The 17,495-nt window shown below is 44.6% G+C and overlaps 1 protein-coding gene across 1 annotated transcript; it reads right to left on the bottom strand.

The window, feature by feature from the left end:
- Positions 1–417: 417 nt before the first annotated feature.
- Positions 418–17,305, bottom strand: LOC135901676 (zinc finger protein 12-like). The gene is made up of 3 exons (XM_065431519.1): positions 17,102–17,305; positions 8,811–8,954; positions 418–1,057 (listed from the first exon to the last, which is right to left on the bottom strand). The coding sequence occupies exons 1-3, from the start codon at positions 17,203–17,205 to the stop codon at positions 712–714; spliced, it is 594 nt and encodes a 197-aa protein (XP_065287591.1). The 5' UTR covers positions 17,206–17,305; the 3' UTR covers positions 418–711.
- Between the last annotated feature and the right edge of the window lie 190 nt (positions 17,306–17,495).

Raw genomic sequence — 17,495 nt, 5'->3', positions numbered from 1 at the left:
AAGTAAATAATTAGCCACATCATTGTCTTCTTTGATCGTTAGTTACATGCATGAGATAAGCCAACTAGTGTAGCTGTTCTTCCGCTTTGAGCATCACGTGTTTCCGGGCAGACTTTTAAGCTACCGCCATCGAACAAATTCGTACCATTTTTAACAGTTCTTTTTTACAATGCAGGGCGCCAAAACTGTTGATAATGTCACCAGCAAGGCTCGAGAATATTAGGGCGACCCTTTTCTCAACTTTACTATAAAGAACTCTGCTATTAAGAACTCTGACAGGATGTGAACTCTGTCACATCCTGTCAGAAGTCGCGTTTCTTCACTCCAGGAGGCGTATAAATTTATTCTACCCATGACTGGAGCATTGCGAAGAACGGATGCGCTCTTTGAAGAAAACCACAGAGCTGACGCACAGTATTCCTCGAGATAACCACTGTAAAAACTTTATTCGCAGCCATTCTTCAGCCGTATTCAGAAGGAATAAGATTAGCCCAGTTTTGTTTGTCAAAAAGTTTGCGCACAACTAAAACAGTTGAGGCGCAGACGGCAAGTTCTTCTACCAAGGCACAAGACACGTCTTGGCGCCAGGGTGACATCCAGAGAAGTCACTACTCCCGGGCGAACTTCCGGCCGCATCGATGCCGATGCCGCCGTCAGGTGCGACAGTGCTTGACGACGTGCTCGACCACTTTCGTGGCGGGTGCTGCCTTGTTAAGGAGGAGACCCTTCGACGGCTTCTCGGTCCTGTGCCCCTACGCGGCATGAACGCATGTGCCTCGTGTGGCCATGTTTGGTATAAAATTTTTTGCCGCACACGCCGCACTCAAAGGACGGTTCGCCGTGCGTACCTAAATGACTCGTGAGCTGGTAATTCTTCATAAACAGTTTCCCACACTTGGAGCAGTTGTGGTTTTTCCCAAGCCAGTGGTCATGTACGTGGTTTTTGAAGGCTGCCATGTCGGTGAAAGCGAACCGGCACATGTGGCACTCTTGGATTCTGTTGGCAGCCAGGTTCTCTCGCTGCTGCCACGCTGCTTCTCTGGTTTCTTCACGAACTCTGCGAGAGAAGAGATCGGGAGGGCACTTCATTAGTGAAACTTTTCTGTAAGGAGCCCAACTTTGAAGTCGTAGAGTTGGTTCCAGGAAAAACGTACTCCTCTCGACTGCTGCCACCTTTGCAACGGACACTTATTTGACAGTCCCCGCGCTTTCCGATGATGGATGTGGCGCCAAGGAACAATCGCCTTCTTCACCGAAACTTATGAATCGTGAAAGTTTCAAAACCGCGTTCTATCTTGGAGCCATCCAGCCATGTTTCACGATGCTAACATGCAATGAGGTGGTAGAAACCCAGTGATACACATGTACGCCGTGGAGACGTGCGTGCTGCACGATACCAGAAATTGTAAAGCTTCCCTATTCACCTTATTGTTGTGTTGAATAGACGGTGATGAAAGAGGCCGGTGTGCACATAGGCCACCCACGAAAATGTCTCTATGATGTGAACCCGCGCATGCACAAGAATAGATCGTCGAAATGTGGTGTCATGGTCAACGCGTCGTCTATTTATGCATGTGCATGACTCATGGAAGGGTCCACCGAAATCGTTGGTGCTCGCGCACCCTCCAGAATTCGTGTCACGCATGCAGTCAAAACACACACGCACACACACACACACTGGGTGAAACGTAAATTACACAGAGCCAACGATAATATTCGAGAAATCCCCCATGCATATGCAGGGGCTCCTCGCGGGATGATCGACACCCTTAGGTGGTTAGTGGGACGGATAGCATCGCATAAGGCATAAACTGGCGATAAAGAGCGCGTGCGTTTCGATGCAGTGCTATGTCATCTGTTTGTACCTGCGATCTGTCAATATACGTTGAGCGAGTTCTACAACTTTCCTTTGCCATCAATAACTCAGCCTCGGGCTCTTCCGGCAAAAGAGGTGCCACTGAAGCTTCAGCGGAGAAAATAGATGCACGGTGTTTTTTTGAAAGTGTGGCCATAATTTTTGGAAATATAGCGTGCTCAAGATAAGTACGATCTTAAGAAACAGGTGTACCGGCAACGGCAGACATCGGGAAAGAGATTATGTGTTTTTTTTTCCTTTCGCTAATTCGGTAAGACAAAACAATTATTGGTTTAATCAGAGCAGTTATGCTGCTACTGACAGTGACATTTCTAGGTGGCGGCGTGATCTCTTCTCAGCCTAAAATTGCAAGAAACATCCTTCTAGATCATGCCGCACGATATACTGTCATGTTTTTGCTGGGAAACTTAAACTTTGTTCCTGATGAGCAAGAAATGACGCGCGTATGAAACGTCAGCTGTTTCCGTCTTCTCGCGTCTGCGTTTATTATATTCTGTGGTGTTTTGGTGCTAAAACGACGATATGATTATGGGCCACGCCCGTAGTGGGAGACTCCGCATTAATTTTGACAGCCTGGAGTTCCTTGACCCTGCACACAGCGCACAGGCGTTTTTCTATTACGCCTCTGTCGAAGTGTGGCCGCCACCACCGGTATTCGAACCCGAGTCCTCGCGCTTAGCGGCGCAACGCCAAAGCCAGCAGTAGAAGACATCTGCGTTTCCGAAATTTGTACACAGCTGTACGTATGAAACTTAAGAAAAAGTTGTTTTGAAGCAAAGCGTTTGGAACACCAGCACCGCACTCGTCTAGACCTTTAACGAGATACTGACAAGATCCTTTCGACAATTCATTTTCCTGCTTTGAAGGTTCTAGAACTGAAAATTTGAAAACAGTCTTTTCAGTGCTCTATGAAATGGCCTTGTCACCATTTGTATTAGGATTTGGACGTCTAGCATTTTCATTCAGCGCAACAAACACGTGCTGAAAAATCTTGTGTCAGTACCCCTTAAACGCACATATCATAGACGGGCATCATACATTCGTCATCAAATCATAAATTTTGCCTTTGTTGCTTTCATGAAACGTAGCTAAACCAGAAACGTAACATGGGGCTGCAGACGTGCGGATGCTGCCCCTATAAGCATACCGCAGCAATCGAACAAGCCACAGCCAATAACTTTACCTTTGACTTCGGTGCTCAGTAAAATTGCACAGGCATTCTGCTTACAAAGCTTAAAGAGACCAACTTGGTTTGCATTCATATACAGGAGAAAATCTTTCGCCCGCTGCGTAGTCATTGGCAGACCAAGCTATGCTAGAAATTATCCGGAACAATTTTGCCGCATGCTCAGATGAAGACCGATAAGAAGTGCAACAATCTCAAACTGTTCTAAAGATTTCTAAGCATGTGATGTACCGGTAATCTTTTGTTTGTTTGTTTATTTACAAACTAGCGCTCAAGAGCCGTTTGTCTTGGTGACAAAGCAAAAGGCGGCACTAAAAGCCACCTGACTACACCTTTGACACCAGAAAGCACGCGCAGTAGACAAAATGAGTGCAACATGCTTCAAAACACATTGGAACATATTAAACCCGCAGAAATTTAAATGCACGTACAGAGTATCAAATACGATAGGAAGAAACACAAATAAGGAAGAATACAGAAAAAGTCGTCAACACATTCATCATCAACATGACACATAACTATCACGACCAATGGACAATTGGACTTAACAAAACAAAACAAATGTACATCAAAATTACAACGCTTGGAGGAAATACATTTCAATTAGTTTTCTGAAAGCAAACAAAGAGGGAGACATCTCTGTAGTATCTAGAAAACCATGAATAACAATTCAGAGTGTTCGGAATTTGCCATTTTAATAATTGCATACCGTATCTAGCTCTGACTTCGATTATCTAGTTCTGGCTTGCAGGCTTGGAGTGGCACCTGACACTGGCAAAACATGCCGAGAGCGAGTAACGCTATAATAACCCAGGTAAAAAATTAGGAAGGCCCACTAAGCTTGAACAAGGACACTCCCTCACCAAAACAGGAATTGGCCTCCCTGGTGCAGTATTCGGCCACAACCTCCCTAATGATGTCCTCAATGAACCAATGGCTCTGAGTCCCCAGGGGCTGCGGAGCACCTGACCAAAGCGGCGGTCAGACTTGCAACGCAGCAGAGGGTTTAACACCCAAACCCTCTCGGGTGAGGCTAGCTTAGCAGGACTTTTCGAAGAACTATCAGACATTATTTAGAAAATTATCAGGCTTAGTGAGATTATAACTGGTGAGGATTGCACATTGCTGAATAACGGCCATTGTCCTCTGCTGTAGAGGTCTGCCTGATAAGAAGCAGTACCGGATAGGATTCTAGATCCATAAGGACATAGCGGGCAACATTCAGGAATTCTACAGCATTAACGAGAGGGTTGCAGTAGTCGTAATCAAACTCAATAAGAGGTATAGACTAGAGGTAGGACCAACCTACGCTCCAACGTCCAGTCATGACGATGAGGAAGTATATCAGTTTTATGCAGATGTTGAATTGGCGATGAGAAAAGTGTAAACGCGGTATACAGTAGTAATGGGGACTTCAATCCAAAAGTTGGGAAAAAGCAGGCGAGTGAACAGGCAATTGGCAACAACTGTGTCGATTCTAGAAAAACTAGAGGAGAGAAACAGGTAGAATTCGCACAAGAGGAATAAACTGAGAATGACGAACACATTTTTCAGGAAACGTAGCAACATAAAATGGACCTGGAAACGCCCTAATGGTGAAACAAAAAATGTAATTGATTTCATTCTTTCTGCCAATCCTAGCATAGTGCAGGATGTAGAAGTAATAGGTAGCGTAAAGTGTAGTGATCATAGGTTAGTGAGGGCCAGTATTCACCTCAATTTGAACAGAGAAAGAGTAAAATTGGTCGAGAAAAATAGGTCATCTTAGAGGCAGTAAGTGTAAAAGCAGAGAAATTTAGGCTGAGACTTGCAAACAAATATGAGCCTTAGAACAGCTAGATGATGATGATGACATAAAGGTAATGAATGAAACCGTAACGAAGCAGGCTTCATAGGCAGCAACTGAAGTGGGAGGCAAGGCACCAAGGCAACCAGTAGGCAAGCTCTCCCAAGAAACAAAGGACCTAATAAAGAAAGGACAAAGAATGAAAGTGTCCAACTCAAGAGATAAGCTGTCATAACTGTTTAAACAAGCGAAAATAAGTGATATTAGTAATTATAACGTGCGAAACACTGAAGAAGCCGTTAAAAATGGACGCAGCCTGAAATAAGAAAGGAAACATGGCAAAGGACAGATCAAGATATATGCCCTGAAAGATAAGCAGGGTAATATCAGCAAGTTCGAAGGTATAATAAAAGCAGAGGAAGAATTTTATACTGACCTTTACAGTACCCATAGGACGCAGGAGCAGTATTCGAAACAATATTGAACAGTATACAGAAACTCCTCCTATAGCTAGAGATGTGGTGAGAGAAGTCTTGCAAGGCATGAAACGGGGAAAGGCGGCAGAAGAGGATGGAATAACAGTCGAATAATTCAAAGATGGAGGGTACATATATTGCTAGGAAAACGGCGGCTCTATATAAGAAGTGTCTATCGGCTGCCCCAATGCCAGAAAACTGGAAGAATGCAAAGATAATACTAATCCACAAAAAGCGCGACGTTAAAGAACTAAAAAATTATAGGCCCATTAGCTTACTGCCAGTGTTATATAAAATATATACCAAAAGAAACACCAATAGAATAATGGCAGCACTGGCCTTTAGTCAACCAAGGGAACAAGCTGGCTTCAGGAAAGAATACTCCACAATGGATCACACATCCATGTCTCTAACCAGGTTATCGAGAAATCTACAGAGTACAATAAGCCTCTCTATGTGGCTCTCATAGATTACGAAAAAAGCACTTGATTCAGTAGAGATACCAGCAGTCATAGAGGCATTGCGTAATCAAGGAGTACAGACCGCTTACATAAATACCGTGGAACATATCTACAGAGATTGCACAGCCACCTTAATTCTATAGAATAAGTGGGAAGGAATCTTGGGATAGGACAAACCAAGATTTATGCACTGAACGATCAGCAGGGTAATATCAGCAATCTCGAAGGTCTAATAAAAGCAGCGGAAGGATTCCATACTGACCATTACAGTGACCAGAGGACTCAGGAGCACTCTGTTCAAAACAATAATGAGCAATATACAGAAACTCTTCCTATAAGATAGATGAGGTCAGAAAGGCCTTGCAAGGCATGAAACGGGGAAAAGCGGTAGGAGAGGATGGGATACCAGTCGATTTAATCAAAGATGCAGGATACATAATCCTAGGAAAACTGGGGGCTCTCTGTTCGAAGTACCTATCGACTGCATGGCCAGGAAACTGGAAGAATGCAAAAATTATACTAATCCACAAAAAGGGCAACGCTAAAGAACTAAAAAATTATAGGCCCATTAGCTTGCTCCCAGTATTATATAAAATATTTTTCCAAAATATTCTATCATGTACTTGTATGTATGTACCTTCAAGTATGTACCAGCTGACCCGGATTTCAACCCTTCATGTAGAGAGGAAAGGTTATTAGGTTATGTATTATTATTAAAACCATTGTATCACCTGCACAGAGAACAATGTCTGCGGTCAGGGGAAAGTTGACAATATCTTTTATATACAGCAAGAATGTTGTTCGCCCTAATACAGATTCTTGTGGAACTCCATTGTTTTTTTTAATTCAGCATCCGACTGTACATTATCAATAACAACGAACTGAGAACGGTTAGTCAGGTAACTACGCAGCAACGTAAGCGGAAGGACTCTTATTCCATTATACGGTAACTTTCCAACACTATAGTATTTTAATAGAATCGGAGGGTTTGTGAAAATCTAAGGAAATACCTATTGTGTACAGTTGATTTTCTATATTAGTTACAATTTTTTCTCCGATGTTTAATAATGCTGTCGCATTCAATTTGCCTTGCTAAAATCCGTACTGATATTCTGATCAAATGTTGTGCTTACAGAAATGCTGAGAAATTCCACAATTCATAACGTTCTCTGCTGCTTTGGGAAATAGCAGCAGCACAGATATCGGTCTGTAGTTAGAAATACAGACAAGAAGACCGCATTCACGCAAAGCCCTAGCAACTTTCATTTTATCCGGGAATATTCTTGTCAACCAAATAGTATTCATTAGGGGCCAAACTACGTCGAATAGCAAATCTGAGACAGCTTTAATTGGGGCTGCGTTAGTGTCATCGAAACCACACGAAACATTACTTTTAGGGCTGTTAATTAAAACAGCTATTTCAACCTTGGTAACCCGGTAAAGAAATTAGGTTTAAATCAAATGTTTCTTGTAAATAAATAAAAAATTCAGTAATAATACAGAATAAAAGTTTAAATTAAATATTTTCAAAAAAAAATATCCTATGTCACATAGCACAGCTTTATTCATAATGCTCGGTTACTCCTAGAGGAAAACATCACTTCCAGGAGAAATCAAAATGTATATATGACTTATTAAGAAAAGTTAAAAATAATTCTTAATTATTACTTGACGGCACATATTCCAAAACACTAATTCTATTGGGCGAGTTGAAAAGGCGTATGCACTTCGAATGAACTTTCAAAATGTCAACAGATCCAGGATATTGAGTTGCGAAACAGGCAATGAAATACATTTTCTCCCCAGTTACGTTTGTGCTTCTGTGACTAACGACAATTTTCTTTGAAAAAGTAAACTGAACAAGAGAGCGCTTTCACCGCAAGTTTGACACTGCATACCTCGAATGCAGTGCTGTATGTGATGGGTGAGGACATATTAGAACAGCCATCTTGCCGCTTCATGTAATCAAATAAGCTGGAACTGATAGCCATTTAACCAATACAGATAAATTTCTATCTGACGCCGCACTCAGAAGGGCGTAAGCAAATTGACGCTTATGATCGCGAAAATTTTGTCGGCCCACGAGAATGCGCATGCATGAGGTGGAAAACAAGGACTGGGCCTTTTTTATATTTATGGAAAAATGCATAGAGCACCAGCTAGCTTTCTCACGCCTATATGCAAAACCTATATGAAGGTAAGCTTTCACGGCGGGCTATAGGACGTCTTCTGCAAGATTTTAGCAGCACAACAATTATGCATCTTGACAAAATCAGCAGGACTCGGACATCCCAACTACACGACACATGGATTACATTGTAACCGAAACTGACGAACTTTACAGTACGCCTTTTTCCACTATCCCACAAAGTTAATAATGCTCGCCATGGCACGTTCGGGAATTTGGTGTTGCGCTGCCAAGCCGGAGGTAGAGTGATCAAATGCCGGCTGCTGCGGCCTTATTTCGATGGGGGCCTCATAAACCCGTCTTCCATGGGGTGCGCCTTAAGAACCCCTGGTGGTCAAAAGGGATCTGGAGTCTCCCAGTATGAGGCGTCTGATAATCACTTCGTGGTTTCGGCTCATAAACCGCCAGAGTTTAACTTAAGTGCAGGTTTGTATTGCCCTACCTGCAGGACTGGCCCACAATACTTTGCAATAAATTGATTGGGAAAGCGCATGAGAACCGAAGGCTTAGAAAGCTTCGTTTTAATAAAGGAATAACAATGTAGAGCCTGCGTTTTATGCGTATTACGTGGGGCGAGTTGTGGACTGAGTAATTTCGTAGGCGCTAGATGCGGTATATCAGCCCATGTGCTTTGTCTACGTGCAATCCAATTACCCATTGCAAATGTCTCGTGTGAACCATATTCGCCAAGACAGCACCAGCACCCACGGTGAGCAAAGCACATAGGAGCTCGCCCAGACGTCTTCATCCGAAAAGAGCCTGAATGCTTGACAATCTGCATGTAGGGGCGTGTCTAGGTTTGATGTCGTTCAAAGTAAAGGTTGAATAGAAGCTCACCTGCTTCCGTCCAGATAAGGGGGTGCACTGCTTGCACCCTGGGCCAAGTTGCAGTGGCCGCTCAACATCGTAAAGTAGGGTCGAGCTGTTTCTTTCCGGGCCACAGTCGCCTCGTCCCGTGCGGACCATGGCGGCGGTGACTTCCTAGAGCAGGATAGTGCAAGGCGGGGTCAAACGTCACGCAATGTAGGAGGGGGTGCCATGACGCATTCCTGCACCCTCTTCCCAAACCAGCGCCTAGAATGGAGACATGGCACTGCGCATGCGCGTTAATTCTAGCTTCTGTGCCTAAGTACACAAGTCCCTTACTTCGTCACAAGGCGATAAAACGCAGTTTGGCATGTGTTCGCTGATCCCGCCAAGTTTTCGTCACGAGCTCTATGCCGATATTTCATAGTGCTGCAGCGTAGCATGCAGTGGAGGCTTGTCAGTTTCAAGAGAACCACAAACTACTGATGAAAGGCTAAAATATCTCATGTGCAAGGTATACCTTTTATCACGTAACAAATATACAAATCCAACGCGCATGTTCAAATAAAGTGAAAGTAAGCATTAGGAAAGCGGTTAATAAATGCTCTATAACTGACCGCTATGAACACACTTTTGTTTCTTTCGTCCTCTGCAGCATATTACTTATGCAATATTTATGCGTATCCGCCACAAAGGTAAACGCGTCATTCATTCTCTAGCAATTTCTCTGTGCACCACACCGCTCACAAACTATGACGAAATACAAACTCCGAATCAGGCCGCTGCCGAGTGCCAGACGTCGCAGTGATGTGACGATGACGAAAGTGATGTAAAATACTTGTCGAGTGGAGAATGATTATGACACGTGTATGGACCAAAAAGTACGACGCGTATCATTCAACGTTTAAGTAATCTGCATCTCTTGTGTCCCGATAGCAGATGGCCATTCTGGAGAGTTCGCGATGAACAGGCACACAGCCGGTCCCCACCTACGAAATTAATGTATGTGCTAGCGTTTGTTTACTTTTTTATATGCTTCCAGTTTCTTTTAATGAAACTGGAAGCATATGGTGTGCGTAGCGGGGCCCTTGAATTCTTTAAAAGTTATCTTTCTTCACGACAGCAGCAAGTTGTCCTCAAACAGTTCAAGTCTGCATACCAAACTGTTACGTGTGGTGTACCCCAGGGGTCAGTTCTGGGACCGCTTTTATTTTCGCTCTTTATTAATGACCTCCCCAATGCAATACAGTGTTCTCAAATTTTGATGTATGCGGATGACACTGCACTTATCTTTACTGGCAACTCACTTGAATCAATAGAAAATCCTATTAACAATGAACTCCAACGTATCTCGACCTGGTTTCGTAATAATCATCTAACTTTAAACACTGAAAAAACTAAATATGTTATTTTTCGTTCAAAACAAAAGTGTATTGAATTAAGTGATTTTTCTATATGTGTTGACAACAATGTTATTGATAGTGTGTCTTCTTTTAAATATTTAGGGGTCATGTTCGACTGCCACTTGTCTTGGAAGGAACAGGTGCACAGTGTGTGTAAAAAGGTTGCGTACGGTTGTTTTACCTTGTCTAAGGCACGGCGGCACTTTCCACCTGCTATTCTTAGATCACTGTATTTTTCATTATGTCACAGTCATCTCAGTTATTGCAGTGAATCATGGGGAATCACATACAAAACGTATTTAACACCATTGCTAAGACTACAAAAACGTGCCTTGAAAACCATGGGATTACCTTCTTCGAATAGTTCTAACAATAACATTTTGACGCAATGCAAATCATGTCATTCACAACCTTACGCGATTACAAAATAGCTCTTATGGTTAATAATATTATAAATACCAACTACCCCTTACCTCTTGGTGCATTCAGTATTCCCGTCCGCAACACTAGACAAGCCAGCAATGGCAATTTTAACCTTCCTATTTGCCATAATGCGTACGGAGAAAGACGAATAGAATTTACAGGAGCGAAAATTTGGAACTCGTTGCCAATTGAAGTAAAGCAAGCTAGGAATTTCAAACTGACATGCAAGAAACATTTTTTGGGAATGGAAGCAAGGCTACAAAGTTAGTTTTTCTTCAATGTGTTTGTGATTGCTGTCCTATATGTTATTTTGTATTGGACCGCTTACTAGCCTCATTGGCTATCGGTCCAAATATCTGTGTATACATTTTGTTTGTGTTACTCAATAAAGACTTCTTGATTCTGATTCTGAATCCACTGCTATGTTAACAGATGGGCGCCCTATATAGATGCTTGCGAGCCGAAATATATGCTAATTTGAGTGGATATACAGAGGGAGTTGCGCTAAGTAGCACTACGTCTGCTACTTACACTTGTATTGTTGAGTTGTACTACACGCAAGTTCGGACAAATATGGTTAACCATCAAACACAAGCACGCGAAAGAGAAGTTCCCGGGAGTGTTGTACAGGATTCCTTGCACTGCTTGTGAACACGTGCACATAGGTGAAAAGGGCAATATTGCAAAAGATTAAAACAGCGCAACTATGATGTCAGCATCAAGCATATGGCAATAAACACGTTATTTGAACACGCCGTGTCCAGGCGCCATGACATTGACTAGGATAGCGCGAAAATAGTTTGAAAAGAAGGAAACAAGATGTCAGGATTATGGGGTTTTACGTGCCAAAACCACTTTCTCATTATGAGGTACGCCGTAGTGGAGGACTCCAGAAATTTCTACCAACTGGGGTTCTTTAAAGTGCACCTAAATCTAAGTACACGGGTGTTTTCGCATTTCGCCCCCATCGAAATGCGGCCGCCGTGGCGGGATTCGACGTTGCCTAACACCGACGTTGCCCTTAGGGTACTTAAGGGAGGATTCTCTTCAAAAGGATAGACAGTTGGGCGAGTTGGTACGGTAACATGATTTTGGCTTCTAGCGCGAAGTGAAACACGGAAACAGAAAGGAGCAGACAGGACGAGCGCTAACTCTCAACTAAATTTTTATTGAAACGAAGAACATATATATAGGTGATTGCAAGAACCGTAGCATCAGAACATGACAATGTAAAAGCATCAGTTAAACATGTCCGTGGGTATGGAAGTCAAAGAACAAAAATTATTTCAGATTAGTACACGTATTGCGAAGGTACTGGAATTCGCAATCTAACAGAGACAACGAAGCATGACTGAGGCAAGTGTCTCCTAATCTTTTTATGTGGAAAGCCTCGATAATTTCCCTCGTGGTTTGGCATCTGTGTCTAGAAAGAATTTTTGTGTCTTTAATGAAAGGTTTGCATCCACAATCGAAACAATGTGCGGCTAAATGTGATGCGTTAGGGTTGTTTAGTGAATGTTTGTGTTCTTTTAGTCTAATGTTAATGCATCTACCACTCTGTCCAATGTAAGCTTTCCCACATTCGAGTGGAATCTGATGAACTATGCCCGTGTTGCAAGGCACTAAAGGGGACACATGTTTAACTCCGCAATCATCTTTTCTTTTTTTGCCTTCCTGTTCAAGTCTCCTACTTATCAAAGGGCACATGTTAGCCAACTTTCGTGGGGCCGAGAAAACGGTACTCACGTCATACCTATTGGCCACATTCCTTAAACCATGGGATAATCTATGTACGTAGGGTACTACAGCAAACTTTGTATCTTTTTTCTGTTTTTCTTGTTTCTTACCAGTGCTTTTAACCCATTTTACAAGTTTTTCGCAGGTTAGTGATAATAGATGCACGGGATAGCTAGCCTTTCCAAGCCTTTCTATCTGTTGTGAAAAACTTTGTTGCATATTGGATTCTCTTCGTTCTCGCTTCAAAAGAGTCTACTAGTAAAGAAGAACTTCTCACCAGTCCGCGCCAACTATTTTCTTGCTGTTCCCTCAGCGCTGCGTCCCGAAGTACTACATGCCCGGCATGACGATCCTACCACTGGGCATCTCGGATTCTCCCGTACGCTATCGAATATACAGGAAAGCTATTACTGGCCGCGCCTGACCTCCGCCGTTGCCCGTTGCGTCAAGATATGCCGAGATCGTCAGCGACGCAAGACACAACCGACAAGGCCAGCTGGATTACTACAGCCGATCGAGCCTCCTTGCCGATCATTTCAGCAGATCCGGATTGATTTGTTGGGAGAATTTCCGACGTCAAATACCGGAAGTAAGTGGATCATCGTGGCGATGGACTACCTCACCCGCTTTTGCTGAAGCGAAAGCGCTGCCGAAAGGTAGCGCAGCCGAAGTGGCAAAATTCTTATTCGAGAACATCCTGCTGCGACATAGCGCCCCAGAAGCCCTCATCACCGACAGAGGAACGGCCTTTACCGTGGAGCTCATCCAAGCCATACTTTGGTACAGTCACACCAGGCACAGGAAGACATCTGCCTACTAACCACAGACGAATGGCCTTACGGAGCGCCTGAATAAGACCCTCGGCGACATGCTATCAATGTACGTCGACGTCGAATGCAAGACCTGGGATGCCGTCCTGCCGTACGTAACCTTCGCTTACAACACGGTGCTACAAGAAACAAAGATCGCGCCGTTCAAGCTGGTTGATGGCAGCAACCCGACGACGACGCTCGACGCCATGCTGCCGCACGACACCAATGAAGAGAGGCTTGACCTCACCACTTATCTCCAGCGCGCCGAAGCCCGACTGCTCACCCGCCTACGGATCAAGAACCAGCAGCGTACCCGACAGCCGAACCAACAACCTCCGACGACGCTACGTCGAGTACCAGCCCGGAGACCGCGTTTGTGTCTGGACTGCAATACGTCAACCAGGACTCTGCGAGAAACTATTGCGACGCTATTTCGGGCCCTACAAGGTCATCCGGCGTACTGGGGAACTGGACCATGCGGCCATGCCGGACAGCATTTTGCATTCACAGCGGCGCCGCGCACGAACTGCACTGGCCCACGTGGTGCGTCTTCAGCCCTCCTACGCACGCAGATGAACTTTCTTATTTTGTTGTTTCTTTGCTACGGGTATTTTTGTTTATTGCATTTGTTTGTTTGCAGCATCGGGTCGATTATTCTAAGATGGGGTATTGACACGTTTCGTCGCCGAAGAAATGTTATCACACAGCGCAGGATGCGCCTGTATGTATCCGAAATTTCTCGAATGTTATCGATGGCTTCATCCACTGTCCGTCACCGAATCTTGTCTAATCTGATTGCATGTGCACGAGATGCGAATAGTGTAGAAATTTGTGGAAGACGCGCGGGTCCCAGTGATTACTCCGGAACATCATATAAAAGCCGACGCGCCTGACCCGCTGCTCAGATCTCCGACGGTCGCCGACTAAGTTCGCAGAATAAAATGCTTGCTTCGCCATTCACCATTTTACTTTATTTACGGTCACCACGATGAAGACGAAGCAAACTTATCATTCATTTTTAAAATGCCCCAGCCAAACCGACTGGTGATCCATCATGTTTTTCCGGTGCAGCGTCTTTACCTTCTTCGATTACACAAATATATACCAATTCTAATGGTTTTGTATGTACAATGCAGGGTACTAAACACATTGATAACGTTACCAGCATGACTCGAGAATATTAGGGAGGCGCTGAACTTCAATACTAAGAACTGTACCATATATAACACCATCCTTACTATTATTTTTTCGAAGAAATATATCCCGCTGTTTTTCTTTGATGAAGGAGGCATATATAGTTGGCTTTTATCATGACTAGATAAAAATAAGAGATGGGACTTCACGTGCCAAAACCACTTTCTTATTATCAAGCACGCTGTAGTGGAAGACTCCGGAAATTTCGACCACCTGGGGTTCTTTAACGTGCACCTGAATCTAAGCACACGGTGTCCTCGCATTTCGCCCCCATCGAAATGCGGTCGCCGTATGGCTAGATGATTGCGAATAATGGGTGCGTGCTTCAAGGAAATCAACCGCAGAGCTGACGCACAGCATTCCTCGAGATAACCACCAAGAATTTTATTCGCAGGCATTCTTAAGCCGTGGTCAGAAGGAATAAGATTAGCCCACTTTTGTTTGTCAAGAAGTTAGCCCACAGATAGAACAGCTGAGGCCCAGACCACAAGTTCTTCAGCGAAGGCACACGACTCGTCTTGGCGCCAGGGTGACATCCAGAGAAGTCACCCCTCCCGGGTAATACCCAGCTACACGGATGTACAGTCGACCAAAAAAGTTTACGGACCACGAGATCTCAGAAAATTCTAAATATACGCGTAGCCTTTAAAAGCAGCCAGTAAAACCGGGCATCCGAATGTTGTTCGCACATACCACTAAAGGCTGGAAATGGGAACACCAGGCTGCGTTTTGAGGCTGAGGAGATATCCAGCTTTTTGTCAGATGTCATGGTCCGTAAACTTTTTTGGTCGACTGTACATGCCACCGTAAGGTGCGACGGTGCTTCACGACGTGCTCGCCCAGTTTTATGGCGGTGCTGCCCTGCTAAGCAGACCCTTCGATGGCTTCATGATCCTGTGTGCCTACGTGGCATAGAAGCGTATGCTTTAGGAAGATTCCTTTGTCATAATTTTTTTTTTGCCGAACAAGCCACAGTCCAAGGATTCTTGGCTTGCGGAGGCAGTCAAACAAACAGTTTACCATACACGGGACAGGTCTGCTTTTTCCCAAGCAAGTGGTCAACCGCATGCTGTTTGAAGGCCTTCATGTCGGTGAAAATGAACCCGCATAAACCACACTTTTGAAATCAGTTGCCAATCTGGTTCCCTCGCCCATGCCGCGCTGCTTTTCTGCTTTCTTCTGGAACTCTAATACAGAACAGACCGGGAGGGCACTTCATTAGTTGAAGTTTGCCGTAAACAACCCCACTTGGGGATCGTGCAGTTGGTTGCAGAAAAAACCTACTCCTCTCGAGTGCTATCGCCTTCGCAACGGACACATTTATTTGACAGTGCCGGCGCTTCCCGATGATGCATTCGGTGCCAAGGAACAATGGCCTTGTTTACCGAAGTTTAAGAATCGAGAAAGTTCCAAAACGACGTTCTCGCTCGGCGGCACCGAGCCGTGTTAGACGATGATAAAAAGCAACGAGGCGAGAGAAACTAAGTGGTATGCCTGTAAGCTGTTCGTCCTCTGTGCTTCTCAACAGCAAAAATTACGAAGCCCCGTAATTTAACTTATTGTCATGTTGCCTTGACGGTGATGAAGGAGGCCAGTGCCCACATTGGCGAGTCACGAAACTGACTTACTTGGTGAACCTTTGCCCAATTTATATAACACATTTTACAACGGCCATCTTGCTGCTTCATATAATGAAATAATCTGGAACTGACCGCCATTTTGCCAATCCAGAAAGTATCTTATCTAATGTCGCACCCGGAATAGCATAAGCAAATGGATTTATGAACGCGAACGTTTTGTCGGCCACGGTGGGCGCGCATTTATTGGGAGGCAAATAACTAGTGCGCCTCTTTCTAATTAAACGAAAATGCACACATCAACCGCGAGTTTTTTTTCAAGCACATATCGAGCTAAGCTTTCACGGCGCGGCAAAAAAACATCTTCAGCAAAGCTTTTTGCAGCATAGCATTTATGCACCCGCTTGAGAAAATCAGCAAGACACGGACTCCCCACTCAAAGGACACGTAGATAATTTGCAACCGAGATTGGCCAAATTTCCAGAACGCCTTTTCCGCTATCAGACGAAGTTATTATCGTTCGCCGTAGCAGCCTAGTGAATTTGGTGCTGCGTTGCAAAGCCAGAGTTAGTGTGATCAAATACCGCCTGCTGCGGCCGTATTTCGATGCCGACCTGATAAAATCCGTCTTCCGTGGGGCACACGTAAACTACTTCCTGGTGGTCAAAATTCAACTGGAGTCCCCCACTATATGACCTGCCTGATAATCACATCGTGGATTTGGCACTTGAACCCCCAGAATTTCACTTAGCTTTAGTATTGCCGTACCTGCAGGACTGGGCCCCGATACTGTGCAATAAGTTGACCGGGTAAGCGCACGAAACCCTAAGGCGTAGAAAGCTTCAATTCATTAAAAGGATTACACAGTGTAGAGCCTGCGTTCAAACCGCAGAGTATATTAGGTGGGGCATGTTTGATCGCTGAATAATTTTGTAGGCGCCAGTGCCGGTATACCGGCGCCTGTGCTGGGGCTACGTGCAAGCCAATTTAATACTGAAAATTCCTCTTCTGTGTCCCCTATTCACAAAGACAGCAGCGGCAGCCACGGTGAGCAAAGCCCATCAGAGCTCGCCTAGAAATGTTCATCGTAAAAGAGCCTAAATATTTGGCCATCAGCATATGACGGCATGTCTAAGTTTGACATTATTCAAAGTAAATGTTCAACGGAAGATCACCTGCTATTGTCCAGATCAGATGCTGCACTGCTTGCACCCTGGCCGACGTTGCAGCTGCCGCCCGACATCGTCAAGTAGGGTCGAGCTGTTTCTTTCCCGGCCATAGTGGCCCGTCTCGTGCGGACCGTGGAGCCGGTGACTTCCTAAGACAGGATAGTGCAGCCGCGGTCGAATTTCGCGCAATCTTGGAGGGCGTGCCACGGCGAATTCCTCCACCTTGAGTCGCGTCATGGCACTGCGCATGCGCGTACTTTCTAGCTTGGACGCCTAACAATACAAGTCTCTTGCTTTATCAGAAGTAGATAAACCGCAGTTTTGCACGTGATCGCAGATGCCGTCATATCTATGTCACGACCTGTATACCCAGATTTCATAGTGCTCGAGCATAGCGTGC

Source organism: Dermacentor albipictus, unplaced genomic scaffold (assembly GCF_038994185.2).
Source record: "Dermacentor albipictus isolate Rhodes 1998 colony unplaced genomic scaffold, USDA_Dalb.pri_finalv2 scaffold_16, whole genome shotgun sequence".
In the NCBI taxonomy this organism is placed as follows: Eukaryota; Metazoa; Arthropoda; class Arachnida; order Ixodida; family Ixodidae; genus Dermacentor; species Dermacentor albipictus.
Note: the sequence above shows the minus strand (reverse complement) of the source record. Positions and strands in the feature narration are given on the sequence as shown.